At 39.3% G+C, this 19,604-nt stretch overlaps 1 protein-coding gene across 5 annotated transcripts in view; it reads left to right on the top strand.

Annotated features, from left to right (window-relative positions):
* The window catches only part of dock11 (dedicator of cytokinesis 11), a 66,379-nt gene that overhangs the window by 42,956 nt on the left and 3,819 nt on the right, over nucleotides 1–19,604 (top strand). For 2 of the 5 annotated variants that reach the window (XM_044183119.1, XM_044183117.1), the window contains 18 exons: nucleotides 288–408; nucleotides 724–790; nucleotides 1,176–1,223; nucleotides 1,608–1,753; nucleotides 3,399–3,514; nucleotides 3,670–3,807; nucleotides 6,325–6,507; nucleotides 7,296–7,409; nucleotides 8,705–8,920; nucleotides 10,377–10,434; nucleotides 11,329–11,435; nucleotides 12,018–12,140; nucleotides 13,387–13,500; nucleotides 15,558–15,704; nucleotides 16,201–16,411; nucleotides 17,344–17,534; nucleotides 17,721–17,821; nucleotides 17,988–18,126. In XM_044183119.1, the coding sequence (XP_044039054.1) occupies nucleotides 288–408; nucleotides 724–790; nucleotides 1,176–1,223; nucleotides 1,608–1,753; nucleotides 3,399–3,514; nucleotides 3,670–3,807; nucleotides 6,325–6,507; nucleotides 7,296–7,409; nucleotides 8,705–8,920; nucleotides 10,377–10,434; nucleotides 11,329–11,435; nucleotides 12,018–12,140; nucleotides 13,387–13,500; nucleotides 15,558–15,704; nucleotides 16,201–16,411; nucleotides 17,344–17,534; nucleotides 17,721–17,821; nucleotides 17,988–18,126 (2,340 nt within the window). Of the gene's footprint in view, nucleotides 1–287; nucleotides 409–723; nucleotides 791–1,175; nucleotides 1,224–1,607; nucleotides 1,754–3,398; nucleotides 3,515–3,669; nucleotides 3,808–6,324; nucleotides 6,508–7,295; nucleotides 7,410–8,704; nucleotides 8,921–10,376; nucleotides 10,435–11,328; nucleotides 11,436–12,017; nucleotides 12,141–13,386; nucleotides 13,501–15,557; nucleotides 15,705–16,200; nucleotides 16,412–17,343; nucleotides 17,535–17,720; nucleotides 17,822–17,987; nucleotides 18,127–19,310; nucleotides 19,327–19,604 lie in introns of all 5 variants that reach the window. The other 3 variants (XR_006376415.1, XM_044183120.1, XR_006376414.1) reach the window with 3 other exon arrangements.

The raw sequence follows: 19,604 nt of genomic DNA, 5'->3' as shown, positions 1-19,604 counted from the left end.
AACAGGTATCAAACATATTGTCAGTGCAAATTAAAAAATATAGAATAATGCCAGACTTATCTCTTAAATTCTTCAGGTGGTACAGTTTTCAACCTCAGACTGAGGCTATATCTAAATAAATGTAAGTGTGCTGTGTCTCCATCATTCTATGCAACCTCTGGTTACATTTTCTTCTTAACAACTTTACTTTTGAAATAGACAAATACAAAAGGCTTTTTTCCACCCCATGAATTTTAATATCTCCCCATTGAGTGTGTGTTTTTGTGTGTGTTGTACTTTTGTTCCAGCTGCAGAGACGTGGCTCCACCATGAGCAGCAGCCCCATGCCTCCCATCGGCAGACTGGGACAGTACGAGATCAAGGGCCTCCTGCTCTCCTTCCTGCACATCGTCAAGACCTTGTCAGAGGGTCAGTAATGATCTGTTCCCACGCTGCAGTCGGGCCTTCATTCCCTATACACAGGATGTGACATAACTGTCCATTCTGCTATTTTGGGATAGAGTCTATTCAGAAACTTGGCTTGGCTTTTACACAAACAATGAAGTTAAAGAGTGAGTGACTGTTAGCCAGGCATCTCCCAACTGAGAGTGCTTGGTTGATTTAGCTACATGACTCCTCTAAAATCAACAGGAACTATTTATTCAAAATTGACACAGTACGTCTTGATAAATGTTGGGAAAAAAAAACATGCACCAAAGAGTTTGACTTTCTGTTTGTCCACAGACACTCTCATGGCCTACTGGAACAAAGTCAGCCCTCAAGACATCATGAACTTCCTCAGTTTGCTAGAGTGAGTAGTGTACGAAAGTAAAAATTATTCACCACATAATGGCCTGTTGTAATGCAATGAAAATAACACGTCACACACCATGTTGCAATGTTTTTCTGCCAACTGTCTTCCATCAGCTGTTGTTTGACAAGTGTTTTATGCAACTGATGTTATACTGAATGCTACAGGTGAAATTAACTTTTGCTTTACTGTGAGTGGAGATATTCTCTAATAATGAAGAGACACATCACAAAAAATGCATTTAGCAACCAAACACAATAGTCCTTGAGTGTCAACAGACAACAGGTACAATGATAACCTCATTGCTCAGTAACTTGAGCAGGACATACATACATACTTTGCCTGCTCCTGCTAATATTTTCTATTCTTTTCACTCTCCCTGCAGGATCTGTGTGGTTCAGTTTCGTTACATTGGAAAAAGGAACATTGGGCGGTAAGGCTGGAAAACCAACAACACTACTGTCATACCTGCCTTATCTGTCAAACATCTGAAATTTGAAAGATAAATAAAAGGAGTGTGATTCCAAGTTGTCTTGGTAGATTTCATGGAAATGTTGCTGTGGTTTTGTTAATCATTACCTCAACCATTGTTTCAGAAGGAAAATATCCTGTGTTTGATAATGATCTGTCTTGTTACTGTAACTATTGTAGTAACTATTGTAACTATTATTAATTGTTAATATAATAGGTTAGATATCTGCAGCTTAGTTAGAAAGTTTCTCCAGCTGGTTCAGAGTCTCATTTCCTTTCTTCGCTCTCTGTCTTTCAAATAAATAAATGCACTATCTCTCTTTCTGTGGATGTATTATTTATGTAGGAGTCAGGAGGTGTGTCTGTCAAAGCTGTTCTCCTCGGACAGGAAGTCTCAGACGATGCCGGCTATTCGCTGCAACCGAGCCAGCCTCATGCAGACTAAGATAAACCAGTTCAGCACCATGGAAGCCTCCTTCACTCTCAATATAGGTAACCACACACACCAGTTCATATCCAAAACTTTCGGTTACACATTATCTTACAGGTCCATGAATAGGACTTGTAAAAAAACAGAGTAGTATAGAATTTAAACAATATGGAGAATGAAGTTTCTAATAAATTAATATTTACATAGGTTTAAATTGAACTTGGTTGGACATTTTTCCAGTCCTTCTCTGGAAATCAACAGCTCTATACAATTATGCAACCACTAAATAATTTCCTGGTTCTTTGGTACATATTACATATAGTGTCTCTTTGAACAGTGCCAAATTACAAAGTTCTTGCCAGGAAATGTTCAAGGAAATTATTAGGAAATTACTGGACCAGTAAAACTCTACAGTAATTAAATTAATGCAAACCTTTGTATCAACTTAATTCATATCTTCTTCTAGTAAACATACAGTCAATAGACAATTAGAAAACAGCAGCTTTATGGCAGAGTTTCCAAACCAGTTTTTACACAAATAAGCAAGTCTGGACCAAACAAAACTCAGTGGTGAAACCTGGAAAAAAGCCTTGTTTAAGCAGTAACAACCTCATTTAAGCTCTCCAAATTCAACTGTCAAATGCAAGCTTTGTTTAATGTAAAGTTAATCTCACATACCCAGACTTATGCTTAACTGAGGTCTGGAGAAAATTGAGCACAAATGTTGTTAGTGAGACACACGGAGAGCTGCTGTAATATCTAGAACAAATACACCTACGCCAAGATACAATGCCAAGTTTGTACCTGAATGGAAATTAGCCAGAAATACAGTTCCTGATCCTAAACCTATTTTATGTCACTGACCACATTGTGTCAAGCTCAAAGGCTTAAGGTATTGGATATCTAACCATGCCAGATTAATGCAACAATGTGTAAAATCCACACTGAAACTTGAGAAATGCGTGGTCTATTGCAGAGATGTATGGGCAGGATTTACTGCATATTGACCAATTGTGCATAGGCAAGCCATATAATTAAGCTTTAAGTTGTTTGGAAGGGGATTCACTTCGCCGCAGTGATGCCATAAATATGCATCAAGGCTATGGCATGCCCAGACTTTAGATTTCTGCACGTAAACACAGGATTAAAGCCACTGTAACACTTGAATGACATCTTCATCTCTGTATATTTAGTTCAGTGTCTTGCTGTTTGCTTAAAGAGATACTTGGAGGTTTTGGGAAATGTATTTGCTGCTCAACTTGCCTGTGAAATGATGACACCACCAAAATCATCCATGTGTCCCCTATAGAATGACTCTCTATTTTGCCATTTTAATGAGAAACAACAAGTCGGTGACGTTCCGTACAAGCTACATGCTAATGATGGCAAACTTTAACAAAAAGTCGTATTCTGCAAGATGTTCATGAATAACATTTTGTCCCCTTTTAGAGTATATTAAGCCATAGTTACTCTTATCTGTGTAATCAAATCCAGTAAGCAATGAATAATTTGCGTTGTGAACTATATTAAAATTAGCTAATCAAAGCAGGCCAGACATCAGCAAGAACAGTGCTGATACTTAAACACAACATGGTAATCATCAGCTTTTTTCTATACAGAAGTGTGTAATGAATGTGTCCTTTTATTGCAGTGTGAACCATACACTGTGTCCTGATATTCTTTTTTTTATGTCTGTGTGTGTTCTAGGGACGGGCCCATCAGAAGCAGAAATCCACCATCAGGCTCTGCTGGAGGGCAACATCTCCACCGAAGTCTCCCTGAGTGTCCTGGATGTCCTCTCTCTTTTCACTCAGTGTTTCAAGGTTAGCAAACACACACACACACACATATACACACACACCAATCTTCTTCGCTTTCAAATACACGCTACAGTGCACCAGTTGAAATCCACATGCCGCTTCCCTTGGTGAAGATATAGTCACATTTGAGTCAGTAAAAGTGTTTGTGTGTGTGTCAGACCCAGCTGCTGGACAGCGAAGGTCACAACCCCTTGATGAAGAAGGTGTTTGACGTTTACCTGACCTTCCTTAAAGTCGGCCAATCAGAAGCTGCCCTCAGACATGTTTTCTCCACGCTCAGGGCTTTCATTAACAAGGTATGTTGGCACACTCATACAGGTGAAATCGATATGACTAAGATAGTGACAGATGGAGATAAGGTGCTGTGGTTTTGATGATGAATGCTTTTTATTGTTTGGACACTGCCTACAACCTTTTCCACCACTAGGAAACAAACAGAAATGATGTACTTTATGATGCCACTTTTCCAGCCTACGTGTCATTGCCATTCTCTCTCGTTTTATTTATAACATCCAAAACAGTTTGCAAGGACATGTTGAAGTGTCATTTATCATTGAGAAGAAAAGCGGATGAGATAGAATAAATATTTTTTGTTTCCTGTGTTTGTTGGTGCTACTGCTGCCTTGTTCCCACATTGACATGTTTCCTTATTGCTGTTAATCTTGTGTATTTTTAGATCTTTCATTTACACATTTCATTTAGGGAGCAGAATAGAACTCTAACGTGACTCGATCTCAGACTAGTGTACACATGTAGTTCCCAAGGGAGGGGACCACTCACTTCCTTCTAAGTATCCTCTGATAGCATCAGCAGTATCAGCGTTGGCTGCTGATGTGATGTTCAGAGGAGAGCACCAGGGCAGACGCTGTTCTGGCATGTTTTATTCTGTTATAGTAAGAGTGCGAGAGACTGGCTTCTGCAGAGTCACAGACAGTAAACGTCTCTCTGGGGTTACGAACATGACCGTTGCCAAATGCAGAACAACCGCACCCAGGTAGCAGACAGAAAATCAAAAATGAAGAAGAAATGCACAAATAGTTCCCTAAAATACTTAATCTACAGAAAAATCTGCACTTTGTTTCCAACGTACACAACTTCCTTAAAATTATAGATATGGTTTGTGATAATAAAGCCCATGAAAAAACCAAAAGCAGCAATGAATTGATCCTACTAACAAGTATTGTGTGTGTAGTCAAAGCTTGATCGATCTATCGTATTCCTTTGTGCCACAGAGCTCCATTGTTGTCCAAAAACAGCGTCCGAAATTTTTGACTCACTGGCCAAGGGGACTGGTAGATGAGAAAATCCACCAGCCAAGCATATTTTTTACCGGCCAAAATTATAAATTGCCTTTTTGTACATTCGTACATACATTGTACATTATACATTCGTTTCAGTACATTTTATTGAGAAAATAAGGTATTATGCTGAATACAAACTTAAAGAAGAGGCCAGAGCAAAATTAGAAGCAACATTATTTTAATATATTGATCAAAGGTTAATCAACTCAAGCCTGAATACAACTCAAGAAGTGTTGATCTCAAAATTCTACTAAGGTATTTAAGTAGCTATTAAATGTACTTAAGGATCAATCAGAAAAGTAATGCAAGTGATAGTTTAGTGAAATATCTGATGTCCCGTACAGTAAACAGTGCTACAAAACTAGGAGCGTTCAAGACGGTCAGTTTCACGGCACTGTTTAGATGCACGTAAAAACACATATGGTGTGTGTGTGTGTGTCACATTCCGACACAGACAGCAGAGGACAGAAGCAGCGCAGTGTAGCGCAGTGTCATTTACCAATGACACGCAGTAGAGACTCTCAGCATAGTTTATTACATGACTATTGTGGTACAAACATTTAGATTTACTCGCCAAACAGAAAATCTACCCGCATGTGGCGCTTGGCGGGTGTTAATTTCAGACCCTGCCCAAAAATTATTAAAAACAGTGAGCAGTGAGCCACACTGTTGCACTGGGTGACATGTTCCTTCATTACCATGAACACACACTAGTTTATTCTGACTCAATCCCACATACACTGTCCTGCTGCCCCAAATGCTCACTAGAGTATCAAATGTGGATTAATCCACCACTGAAAATAATCCCAATCAAACGTTCATTCAGCCTTAATGTGTACACAGGACAATAAAAGCAGAGGCAAAAATCAAACATTTAGACATTAAACCTTTAACCTTACAAAACTATAAATGAAAAATTTAATAAAATGGTGAAAGGATAAAGCAGTGCTTCAAAAAAGCATTGAATGGCGTGGCATGTTCTGAGGCCCAACACACGCAATATCAAACTGTGGAGGAAGTCTCAAACATACTGTGAAGGTCCTGAGTCCAGTGACAAAATCATTCAAAAAATATTTGTTTTGAAAAGTAAACCATTAGAAAAGGAAACCTCATTATTCAGGTTGAAGTTTGTTTTTCATTCCAGTTGTAAAATATAGGGCTAAAATCAACTTTTGTTTGTTCAACTGACAAAATATCTTTCAAAACATTATATTATATATATATTATATAATAAAAGATCCATGTTTGTTCAAGTAAAAGTGCATACACATACTCATTCTACTTGCTAACAAAAACAGCAGGCAAGGACAAATGACAAAAAATACAGATACCGTATGACAATCAGGAAAGTAAAATTACAGTCTGAGTGTTTTTTGGGATGCACAGCTCCTGTTCCTGTCTAATGTCTTATTGCCATTTTCCTGCTGTCCTCCCTACATACTCACAGTATTTTTCTAATCCCATCCCTGCCCAGAATCTGCCTTTTAATACACTAACACATTGTCCCGTCAGTTCCCGTCGGTGCTGTTTAAGGGCCGTGTGACGCTGTGCGAGGCCCTGTGCTGCGAGGTGCTCAAGTGCTGCGTCTCTAAGCTGGGATCTCTGAGGGCCGAGGCATCAGCCCTGCTCTACCTGCTGATGAGAAGCAACTACGATTACACCAAGAGGAAGACCTTCCTACGCACGCACCTGCAGGTAAAGTGGAGTGAGTGTTGGTTTTTGAAGGAGAGGGAGAGACAGGGGAAACGTCGTCCCTCTAAAGGTCCGGCCTCTATTCATACAGGTTATGTGGTGGGGTATGCGATTCTGGAGAAATCCAATACCATGACAAATACCATATAGATATAGAGCCAACAACGACACAGCAAGTAATGTAACTAACATTAGCTAGGTTGTGGGTTAGCAAACTGTGCTACAGTTGCTGCTGAGATGCTAACAGCCAGAGAGGACGGTTTCCCAGAGCCGGTTTCCCAGAGCCAGTACACCAGCTCCAGACAGCGATACTCACAACTCTGCTGCTACTATAGCTAACATCACAACAGCAGCATATCTTGGCCAACTAGAAAGTAAGCTGAATGTCTGTGAGCAAGTCATTTAACATTACCTGACATACAAATCATGGCTGGAATAGTGTTGTGTAGCTCGGTCCAAGTCACTTTGTGTATTTCCCATTTACAGAGCCAGGGCTCTGTACAAACACCGCACAGTGCACACACTCAATGGACATTTGCTGAATTTGCCCTTGGCCTTTAGCCTTTTGTCCACACACACTCCTCTGAGTACTTCAGTTGCTTTCAGAAGTCGGGTTAAGAATGTGAAGAGGGAGTTTAAACACAGATGGCCTGCTGAGTTTCTGTCTCCTCTGCTAACACAGTATCAGAAGGCTGTCCAGCTTTCCATTAGCTCTCACTGGACACTTCTCATTCTTCTCCTCTCTATCCATCCCTGCTCTTTATCCTCCTTTTGCTCCTTTTTCTGTCCAGATCATCATTGCTGTAAGCCAGCTGATCTCCGACGTGGCGCTGACTGGCAGTTCACGCTTCCAGGAGTCTCTCTCCATCATCAACAACTTTGCAAATAGTGACAAGGCCATGAAGGTATAGTAGAAGTCGACCAGACTAGTGTGGGCAAAGCCAGAAAGTCTTACCAATCACAGCTCTGAATCCAATATAATTTAACTGAGAAAGCATCGAAAAGATAAAATCAAGAAAATAAAATGGCTGATTTTAAATCTCACACATTTCTGAACATGAAATCTTCCCATGTAAGCCTGTGCTGTGCTATCCAAGCCAAGAAAGGATTCAACCCAAAGACTGCAGAAAGCCTATGTGTCATCCAGCACTTCATCTGTGTGTGTTCTCCTTTTAGACCAGCCACTGGATTCCATTTCTCACACCGTGAAATTTAATATGTAGCATTGCAATACGACTGATGTGGTTTGTTTAGGCTGTAAATATTTATGAGGGGAAGATGGCGGATGACAGATTCCCTTACAAGGAGCCATTTAGAGGTTCGTTGGTTTAACTGTTTAAAGGTTTAACTGATTTGGGTTTCTGAACACATTCATGCATACTACTGTGATGTAGCATCAAAAGCCATAATATATCAAATGTCTTATTGGCTAATGGCTAATTGGCAAATATCCAGATTTTATTTAAAGAAAAAAAAGTAAAGGTCCCAAATGTTGACTAAAGTTCTTCGTACGTGGATAACCTAGTTATCCAGATTAGAATGTGGACGAATTCAGTCTGGATCTTTCGGTTCTTCAAGGCTGGCTTAAAATGTAACTGTTGTCAGAGCATCAAGCCCAAACCTCTAAAACTTCAGGCTTATTCACAGTTATGTGGTTCACCCTAAATGTCTTGGTGATAAGCCAGCATTTTCAAATACTTACAGAGATGAAAAAATGTTGATTATAATTATGATTTTAGATGATAACATGCAAGTTATCGAGAAACCATTATGATCTATTGGTATAATTATCACCATTTCATTTTCATAAAAAAGAGTTACCTATACATGATAAAATATACACTTAAAAAAGAACCAATCCAAATTTAGCCTTGAATACTTTGAGAAAACATTTGTTTCTGATTTCTGGTTACAAGAGCTAGAACATATGGTATTTACTGTAATTATCATTATTATTCATTTCATAGTCAGAATATGACTTTGTGGTGTGCTAGAATTCTCAAATATAAAGATTTCACAGCATCCAGGAGAATTATTGGTTGCAGCAGGCCTGTGATTATCATTTTATAAGTCTCTTGCACTTCCAGTGGCGAGAACCTCACCAAACCTCACCCGGCATCACTCGCAGTCGAACCACATTCATGGTGTGGATTAGGCTTTAATAAGTCTGTATGTGTTTGCTCATCTCTGCATGATGCAGTCCACGGCATTCCCCTCTGAAGTGAAGGGTCTGACCAAGCGGATCCGTACAGTGCTGATGGCCACGGCCCAGATGAGGGAGCATGAGAAAGACCCAGAGATGCTGCTGGACCTCCAGTACAGCCTGGCCCGATCCTACGCCAGCACCCCCGAATTAAGACGAACCTGGCTCGACAGCATGGCCCGAGCACACCTCAAGAACGGCGATCTCTCTGAGGTAGGAAGACTCTAAATAATCTCTGTTTCACTGAGATCATACGGTTGTCTGTCTCTTATTGTTACCTGTGTGCGTATAACTGTCTCTGTGAAAAGAATGTGCGCCAGCAGGACAGGCAAGTCCTGGTTTTCCTGGTTGATCCATCTTGGCATACATTCTTATTTCCTTATCACTTACAACAGTAATATCTCAAGACACCAAAAGAGTGTTTAAACATATAAGGACATTTTTACTTTGGTGACATGCACACTACCTTGCTCAGTGGCAACACTACAATCAAACACCTTACAGAAAGTCTGACCTACATTCAAAAGCAATTAGTCCTTCAGTCTTAAGTTTTTGGTTTTTTAGTTTTTAATGTTGTCTTGGTGCTAAAAATAAAGAGAGGTGTTGGAGGTGGAGTACTAGAACTATATAATTTGCCTTGGCAAGGGTTGGAATTGATAAGGAACCCTCATATCATCTCTGGTCCCTCCAGAACAAAATGCAGCAAAAGGAGCTGATGCTTTGATTAATTTAACACATCAAATGTTGTGTTAATACAACGCTTACAATGTTTTTACAATATCAAACATTAAACAGAGAAGTCAGCTAAAGGTTTTTTTAGGTCATTTTATTTTGGTGATGCAGCCTTTTTGGCTGTTTCATCCCAAGGGAGACTGGTACTAGATAAAAGTTAATATTGTGAACACTTTGTCCAGTCACAATGCTTGGCTAAAAATTAATGTTGTGGAACATAACATAATTCACTACTTGTTTCATAATTCTACTGTTGTTTCACTTTTAATTGAGTTTTAATAACAATGTGATGTTCTACTGAAGGAAGGATTAAACATTTGATTTTTTGTTTTACGTTCTGTTTTATTTAATTTTGTTTTTGTTTTGTTTTATTTTTTTTAATTTAGTTTTATTTATTTTACACAATTCTTTAACAATGCTTGTACCCAAAAAGAGAAAAACTGGAAAATAAAAAATAAGATTCTCCCTGTAAATTGAAAGGGACTCATAAAAAAGAATCATCTCACTATTTCTCATTATAAGTAATGACACAGTTAAATATGCCTTACTATAGGATAAGGAAAACTCGGGAATAACTGCAGGAATAAAAACAGATGAACTTTTCACCTGGCAGCTTTCAGGCCTTAGTGCATGTTGTTGTTGTTTCACAGGTGTTAAGCTGCCAGTTTCAATGATAGGTTTGAGTTACAATGTCGTAAATTTACAGTTAAACACAATAAATCATTAATTACAGTCACAGTCACAATTTATTAGTCACCATAATGGTATTTATTGACGATACAGGGTTGCTGACTGCAATTTCAACTTTGTCTCACTGACTGTGGCGAGGTTTCCCATTTCAGTTTCATATAAAGCTGCATGTTTCCACACGTGCTGTTGTGTTTCTGCTATAGAAGCTGTCTAATAAATCTGCTGGTGTTTATTACTGTCTTCACAGGCGGCCATGTGTTACATTCATGTGGCTGCGCTGGTTGCGGAATACCTGCACAGGAAAAGTAAGGCACTCCACCCATTTACACACACACACAAATACACACACACAAATACACAAACAATGCTTGTACCTCCATTTGTGGTTTACACATATACTGTAATTGAACACCAGGCAGTGTGTGCAGAATTAATAAAAGTTGGTTGAACCATCAAGCAAAAATAATAGTTAGCTGAGGAGGGACTTAAGAAAAATATTTGCCTATGTCAAACTGCCACCACAGTTAAATTACAGTGTTAACAAACACTATGAGGACGTGGCTACAAACAGTACATACAACCATACAATGCACCCAACCTCACCAGCAAACATGCACACGCTTTAGTTTTGTGCACGATTTGCTTGCACTGGTGATCAAAGACATGCCACTCTGTTCACTGACTGTTATTAGATATAACATGCAAACACTGCACAGACCGATACTATTAGACCAGCACAGTGACATCTAGCAAAAACATTTTTTTTCATGGTAATTTTTATCTTATGCAAAACGTGCTGTCTAATAATCCTCTAAACAAATGTGACCTGGTGTTTATCTTTGAGGAATGCTAACGGACAAAGATAATTTGTGAGGTGCAACAGTTGGTTGACAGCTAATGCTTATCTCTCAAACATTTGTTTGGCGTCTAGACCAGAGGCAGCAGCATGTATACAGTGTCTCTGCTTTCATCATGTGATTTATTATTAGGTAGTCACATGCTACCAAACATGGAGTAATATTTTATCTTTCTTTGTAACGTGTTTCTACAAAAACGTTCCTCAAAAATAAGTCAATATGACTAGATTATGTCATGAATGAAACATGGAATTAAATGAAATACAGTATTTGGTAGAAAACTTTCTTTTAAACATCTATGTGAACCCGTTTTTTACTTTGCCTTTACTGTTCATTCGTTAGAGTTGTTCCCCAGCGGCCTTGCAGCTTTTAAGAAGATTACCATGAATATTGAAGAGGAAGCCGCCATGAGGGAGGACACCGGAATGCAAGATGTCTATTACACTGAGGTGTGGCGGTGTCCACATGATTTGCTTTCTTACATAAGACATTGTGAAGTGACAAAAAGTGATTAGGCAAAAGACTTTGCAAACAACAACTGGCTTGATTGTCAGTGAATTCTACATTTTCACACTAACTAGGGCTGGTATCAAAACTCAAGACTTTTTGGGGGGCGAGCGATCAAAATGTGTCTGTAGCACTGAGTATCAAAAACTGTCAAGTGCTGAAAGCTGGCCTTGAATCTCTGGTCAGATTCATAATTGTTATCCTTAATCAGATAGTAATTTTGCCCGTTTTAGATTTTTGAAAGGCGAAGTTCATGTACGGCTGCTTGTGTTTCGAAGATTTAACATTTGAGAACTTTGAGAAATAGAAACAAAGAAGCCAAAGTAAGGTATCAAAAATAGTATTGGTACAGTATCCGTACTGTAATTTGGGTATTGTATCAGCACTAGTATTGGAAAAATTTAAGAATGATACCCAGCCTTAATCCTATTATAAAATCTTATTTGTTGATCTTATGACTTGATACTGTAAATGTGAATACCTGTTAAAAAGAGATCTATTATTCCCTTTCTACCCCTTTTTAGGAAGTCTTGGTCGAACACCTCGAGGTCTGTGTGGAAGCACTGTGGAAGGCCGAACGCTATGAGCTCATCACGCACATTGCCAAACTCATTATCCCCATCTATGAGAAGCGTCACGAGTATGAGGTACCGTAGCAACATCCCTACACTCAGACTCAGATGTCCTGCATAAACATGCAGCCACAGTTTCTTGCCTTTTCCTTGCAAAGTGATTCAACCATGCTCCCGTGCTTATGAAGGTCAAGTTATCACACCTATGTAAGGACTTTGGTCTCTTGATATAAATACTTTTGTGTAAAGTTTACCCTATTCATTTTCCAGCCATCATTTAAACTCCTTGGCTTCTTAGACTTGTTGACTTGCACTCACAGGATTTTCAGCATCTCTTCATCTCATTTTATATTGTTTCCAGCAGGCCAAACTACTGGATTGCTTGACACCACATAAAAGCAGCCACTTGATTTACACAGCTTGATACCAGTTCGACCATTCTAACTACATATTTTTAGTGTCATTTTCTCATGTTTTGGGAATGCAACTTGGTTGTTATCAAGTGCTTTTTATAGCTCCTTCTTCTTGCTCTTGAAAACAACATCATTCCACCCATCCAACCATTTTCAATACCCATTTATCCTGTTCAGGGTCACGGGGGCCTTAAGCCTCCCTGCACACACTGGGCAAGAAGTGAGGTCGCTAGTCTATCACAGGGCTTATAGGCAGGCTAACATGTTCATGTTAATATCTATGGGCAATTTAGAGTTCAAATTGCCTAACCTTCATGTCTTTGGAGTGTGGGAGGAAACCCACCCAGAGAACATGCAAACCCCTGTGGATTTGAACCCAGTACCCTCTTGCTGTTATGTGACAACACTGAGCCACCTCCTGCTGATGGGAAATATAACTGTGCAAAACACAAACTGCTCTGTGTGACACCCTTAAGCCATCTCCTTCTTGTGGGTTTACCACCTGATTGTGTGCTCATCCCTTTACACGCAAATTGCTACCTTCTCCACAACTAGAAAGACACATAATTATCTAATGTGAAACTGATAATACCTTGATACAGAGTTTTGCTCCTTTCAGCAAATGGTGTACTATGTTGTCATGTGCAATGCACAAACATATAAGCATTATGTGTTTCACAGCATTACGTGCCAAGTGATAAATTTCTAGTCACAGTGTCAAATAATGAATAATATATATAATATGTTGCATGGATGTGAACATAGATTCTTGTATTTTACATGCGTTTGTTGGGACAATACATAAATCAAATGCTTGTGCTTGTTTTTGTGCGCACTGCTCAGTTGCTCCACTAAACAAACAATCACAAAACAGACCAAATCTGATGCTATCTGTCTTATTTTCCCAGAAACTCAGCCGACTGTACGACACTCTGCACAGAGCCTACAATAAGATAATGGAAGTGATACAATCAGGCCGCAGGCTGCTCGGGACATACTTCAGAGTGGCTTTTTATGGACAGGTGAGGTCAACAAGCAGCTTCATGGGATCTTTTATTTAAGGTGCCATTGCAACGACCAGGACACAGGATACATGTCATTTTCTGGGCATTTTCAAATGCATCTGTGGCACACAGCGCTATGGGAATGGGAATCAAATGGGTGTGGTGATGAATCATTCTCCTCTCATGCAGTAAAATTGTGTATATGATTGCAAAATATTACTCCTAACTCTACTGTATCATATTATATCACTAAAAATTAAAAGATTGTGAAGAAAAATAGATATTTAGTAGTAAGGAGAAGGGAGCGAACTAACTATTAATGACTGTGAAGTGTGTATGTCCAGTGCAATCCCAGGATGTCACACACAAAGTGGTAGAACACGGAGTTATAACATACAGTATTTGCCCTGCAGCTCTCTGGCTGTGGGGACTTAATTAACTGAAGGAGAAGGCTTTCATACAGTATAAATCAACTGTGGATGACAGATAGTGGTAACCGTCACTCATTACTTGTAGCTCAGTACTATCTGTTTTCCTGACATTTCTGCTATAATTATATTAAACTTCTGCTTTTCTTTTTGAATTGCTGAGCATTTAGACCGCTGCTTGTTGAGAAAATCACTAAATTATCAGCTGATTGATGTTGTGCTGTAGACCATCGTGGTCCTCAGACTTGCTGAGAGCAATGTCCAAGACCTAATTTCTACCAAAATACCAACACGTCACTTTATTTTCATTCATTAGAAAGAAACACCCATCTGTTAGGTTCAGTTCCAGCTGCCGCTGGCTCGGTCGTATGCTTTGACGTTGCTAGGGATCATGTCCTTGTTGCTGTGGTAGAGACTCCTCCAAGTTGGTTGGGGCACCTGCACAAGTGGAGCTTGGTTGGTGGGAGGTCGCATAAACCTCCCACGCATTACACTTCCCTTGTTAAGCTCCTCTGGCAGCTGAAAAGAAGCTACTGGTGACATAATATCTGTGTACAACCTCCCCAAGCCAAAAGTAGAGTTAGCAATGCCAAGGAGAGCAGTGCATAAGGAATTCAGCTTCACAAATTGGGCGAAAGTAAGGAAACAATTTCAAGACAGCAGAATTATTAGGTTTGGGACTTCTGTTTGTTTAAAAAAAAAAAAAAAAAAAAAAAGCCTAATCTTTTACATTGAGAATTATAAGTGGACATTATTTGGCTCTGTATTGTTTTGGTGGACCGAGGCAAGAAATGCCAGTAATGCAGCTGCAACTGTACAAATATAAAGCAGGATGTTTATTATTATTTGAATGAATGAACAGAGTTCATAGCAAACATAATGTTGTGTAATCTGCACCAGTTGTGCATTTCACAGCGAATGCCCAGCCATCATGTAACATAAAGATTGGCTCATAAGATTGGATCATAACGTGTCCCAAACCATTTGTCGGGATTCCACAGGCACATGTTTATGAATACCATGGAGAAGTAACGAAACCCTTTTCACTGTTAGGATATTATGGAAATTTGTCAAATGTTGCTTAAAATATGGAAGTGAAATGATTAGAGAGTGGAAACTATAATTACAAAAACAATTTGTAAATGCAACTGAGTGCAACAAAGTAACTGTTCTCACCATGCAAAGACTACCTTTACAGCTTTTTGACAGCACATAAACAAGCAGGATCTGTGGATGTAATAATTAAAAGAAAATAGCTACAGTGACGTTAGAAGTAAGCAGACTCTTTAAGGGAATGGTATGTCATGCAAATGTGTTTTATGTTATTATGCCACTTAAGCAAAATGTGATGGATGTGTTGCATCTTACTTGTGCAGAGGAGAGATGTACTTTAGGGCAAAAACAACAGAAACAAGCTGTATTTGCATTTGTAGTATCTTTAAAAAGGCAGAATAAGTCATATCACTCCATCTTTATAATGATATTGGCACTTAAAGTTGATTTGTATTGAAAACACAGTTGGGGTGGGGGAGATAACATTACTGAACTAAATGGGTTATTGGTGGTTAATGCATATTTCTTTCAGCACACTTCAGATGGACTGTCTCTCATTTTATTTATTACTGAGTAAACATTTATTTTGTGCAGGGCTTCTTCGAGGAGGAGGACGGGAAGGAGTATATTTACAAAGAGCCTAAACTCACTGGCCTGTCCGAAATCTCTCAGCGGCTGCTGACACTCTACGGGGAAAAGTTTGGGCCAGAAAACGTCAAGATAATTCAGGACTCAAACAAGGTGTGCAGTAGATAAATGGAGGAAGGAGAAGTTTGGAAAAGTCTTGCTGTATGGTGTCTGATTTTGAATGGCAGGTTGCTGTATTTGTTAAAATGCAGTCAGAAATGAAAATAAGTCATTTGGCATAGCAGTCCCGCTCTTGTGTTTATTTAGAAAATATCATTTGTCCGACATATGTGGCAAATGTTCAGTTTCTGAATGTTCTGGTTATTGTGAAGTCTCGGTCGACAGATAGAAAATTGATTTCTTTGACTGCTTTTCTTGTGTTGATTTTAGAAACTTGGTGCAGGCAACATGTGTTGTAGCAGCCAAGTGTTTGACGAAGGGGGGTGTTATTACCATGGTGATATTGGGACAGTTAAGGTTTCTTTTGGATGACATTTTTGTCATTCGTCAGCAATTCACTTTCAAAATATCAAGGCTCATCTGATTTAAGCCTCATTCATCTTACCAGACTCTCTGACATGTAGTGCTTTGCATTTATTTTTTATTAAAGGTAAACCCCAAAGACCTGGACCCCAAGTTCGCCTACGTCCAGGTGACATTTGTAAAGCCGTACTTTGAGGAGAAGGAGGCACCAGAGAAGAAGACTGACTTTGAGAAGTGCCACAACATCAACCGCTTTGTGTTCGAGACACCTTACACGCTGTCGGGGAAAAAACACGGCGGTGTGGAGGAGCAGTGCAAGAGGAGGACTGTGCTCACAAGTACATGAAACACACTCATTCACAAACACTTTGCTGTAGTGTTTGACATTTGCAGTTAACAGTAATCGGAAAGCAAGCCTGTTAGCCTTCCAACAGTTTCATCAAACCTGTAGGATAAACTTCATACAGCCTAAAGTTGTCGAGATGAGAGAAAAACAAAGACACGTTTCTGTCATTTAAAAAAAAAACAAAAACTTGTATAACATCAGAAAAGGCACACAGTGTCTCATATCAGAAACTACAACGCATTAATAATGCATTAATGTTTGTTATCATGATGACAGAGACAGCAAAGCAAAAACCTCAGTTCATCTCATCCATTTTAAGTCATAATTCACGTTAAGTACAAACACTAGAATCTCTTCTTACAGAGCAGATGTGCATTGTTCTATTTAAAAAGAAAAAACCCAACATTTTTAAAATAAAACTTTTGACTGCCCATCCATTGTTGTGACCTCCTAAATGGCAGTAAACATTAAAACAGCTGGTTACTGTAGCAAGTGGCAGCTGGATGTTAGGATCCCTCCAGCTACACCCTATTCAAGTACCCTCAAGCGATGCTGTTCTTTGTTATTAACACATGTAGTTTTCATTGTGAACATAGTTGTTTTTAAGAGATACATTACTCAGCGTCTCTTTGACTAAGCCTTACTGTACACACTAAAGAGTAGAAAAAAACAACAGATGCTTTTTGCTCATTCTACTGCCTTTGTTTAAAACTTTGTTTGCCTCGGCGTCAAAACAAATCTTGTGTTGCCACAGCAAGCTGCAAAAACTTTTGCTTCTCATTTGATTGCTTTCCCGTGACAAGCAACAGAGGGATCACCTGAAGACGACCCTAGAAGCATGTCGCTCGCATAAATAGTTTCTTGCAGTTTGTTATATTCACATGCATGAGCCGACCATTGTTTTCCCTGCCCTCTTCTGTGCAGCTGCCAACACCTTCCCGTATGTGAAGAAGCGCGTGGAGGTGGTGGGGGAGAAGCAGGTGGAGCTTAAGCCGGTGGATGTGGCCATAGATGAGATGAGGGCACGAACAGCAGAGTTGACCAAGCTCTGTTCCTGCCAGGAGGTGGACATGATCCAACTGCAGCTCAAACTGCAGGGCTGCGTCTCTGTGCAGGTAAAGGTTTCAGAGACACAGCTAAGTGGAAAAACAAAAACAGCAACATACAAACATTAAATGCTATTATTGCGCAAAACTGGGCTGCGGTCAGTAGTTGAATGCCGTGAGAAAGCACAGTACATGCTGATAGTTATCTGTCAGCGTATAAAAATGTTTAACATTTTGAGGCATGTTTTGCTGCAGGTGAATGCAGGTCCCATGGCCTATGCCAGAGCATTCCTGGATGACAATAAATCCAACCTAACTGGCAACAAGAAAGTAAAGGACCTTAAGGACATTTTCAGGTACCATTTTTCCTTATATCCAAATTACTAAGCTGCTTGTTGATTCTCATTTTAATTATTCCATATTCCTAATTCCTTGTTAACAATTCTTTGTCACTTTTTTAATTTATATTTTCAAATGATAAGTAGTCATTTAAGTTTGTCATTTTATTTTTAATAATTGCAGGCGTTTTGTCCAGGCTTGCAGTATGGCTCTGGACATAAACGAGCGTCTGATCAAAGAGGACCAGTTTGAGTACCACGAGGGCCTCAAGGCCAACTTCAAAGAAATGGTAAAGGAGCTATCTGACATCATCCACGAGCAGGTAATCTAACTTTTCTGGGCCAAGTCCAGAAAACAATAAAATATTCTGGTGGAGTAAAATTTTATTTGTTGAGACCACACCCCTCCCTCCTCAGACCGAGACGCACACCCTTTTCCTAGATAGAATTGTGTTTCTGGTGCTCACAGGATTACACAATGCAACACGAATGACCCCGTTACTCTGGGTTATCCACAGACCTCACTTTAAAACTACCGAAGAAATAGTCCCCATGAAAACTGTTCACTGTGTGTTCTGCGGATGATCCAGAGTAAAAGGAACACTGATTCTGGGAAGAGATATTTAAATATTCTATTATTAATATTCAAACAACATTCTATCAACCTCTGTTGTGCTGGGGTTGGAGGCCAGGGAGAGTGTGGAGTTCTCAAAATCTGGACAATTCCAACAGTCATGTGTGGAATCAGTAATGTACAAACAGTGTAAACTGAGCCAAATTAAACTATACTTACAAATCATCATTGCTTTTTATGACTATTGTTTTATTATACCCAAAATTACCTTGAGCAGCAGCAAAGTTGAAGTTCATTGCACTATGGTGCAAATGATCAGAACGCATTATCCTAACCCTAACCCTGCTGGTTACGTTTCATTTCACTATAATCTAGTTGTGGCTGTCATAAATAGAACTCCCTAATACTTTTTCATGTTTACCATTAGTCATGATCAGACTTGAAGTGAGCCATGGCAAGTTGCAGTGTGAGGTGGCGTTAATGTAACCTCCAGGAATAATTGAAAACTGAACTTCTTCTTTCCTGGAACAGTGATTCGCAGTGTCACAAAGGATGGCTCACCCACTTTCCTTAAAATACTTAGTGTAAGCGTCACTAGTTTTAACTAGTACAGACTAGATGTTTCCCTGCAGTATTGTGTAGCTGTTGGCTGCCAGCTCAGGTCCTGGGGAACTTGTCTGTATGTGCTGTAACCTATCATGTTGCAACCATTTGTACATACTTCACTGCTGATTGTGTACTTTGTTCTCTTCCTGTCAGTGGAATGTGTCATGGCTGCACTGTAGCACAACTATCACAGGTTCTGCTGTATTGTCAGATTGTGTTTCGGTGTGTTATTGTGCTTGCTGACATTAGACGTTAATTTAGCTGCTCTGATTTTACCATTTTAATTAACTGGTCTGATTTTTTTCTCCCCAACGTGCTGGCCTTAAGCTTTAAGGAAAAACAGGTAATGTGATCGGAAAGTGTGTTAAATCTCAGTTTGTCTTTTTTGGAACACATTAATTATGACTGCACCAACTCTTTTAGTTAATTTCTTACATTTTATGGTTAAATGCAAAGGACGTCTAAATACTTTCATCTGGATGCAAGAAATAAAACAGCAATCAGAATGGAGTTACTTTAAAGATGGGTGATTAATTAGTCAGGCCTTGATTATAAACATGTGAGAATAGAAGAGAATGAATTAGGCAAATGCAGCAATTTAATGCCAAATAAAATGCATTC

The sequence above is a fragment of the Siniperca chuatsi genome, linkage group LG22, assembly GCF_020085105.1.
Source record: "Siniperca chuatsi isolate FFG_IHB_CAS linkage group LG22, ASM2008510v1, whole genome shotgun sequence".
Classification (NCBI taxonomy): Eukaryota; Metazoa; Chordata; class Actinopteri; order Centrarchiformes; family Sinipercidae; genus Siniperca; species Siniperca chuatsi.
The sequence above is the reverse complement of the archived record's forward strand: the minus strand, read 5'-3'. Positions and strand labels throughout refer to the sequence as shown.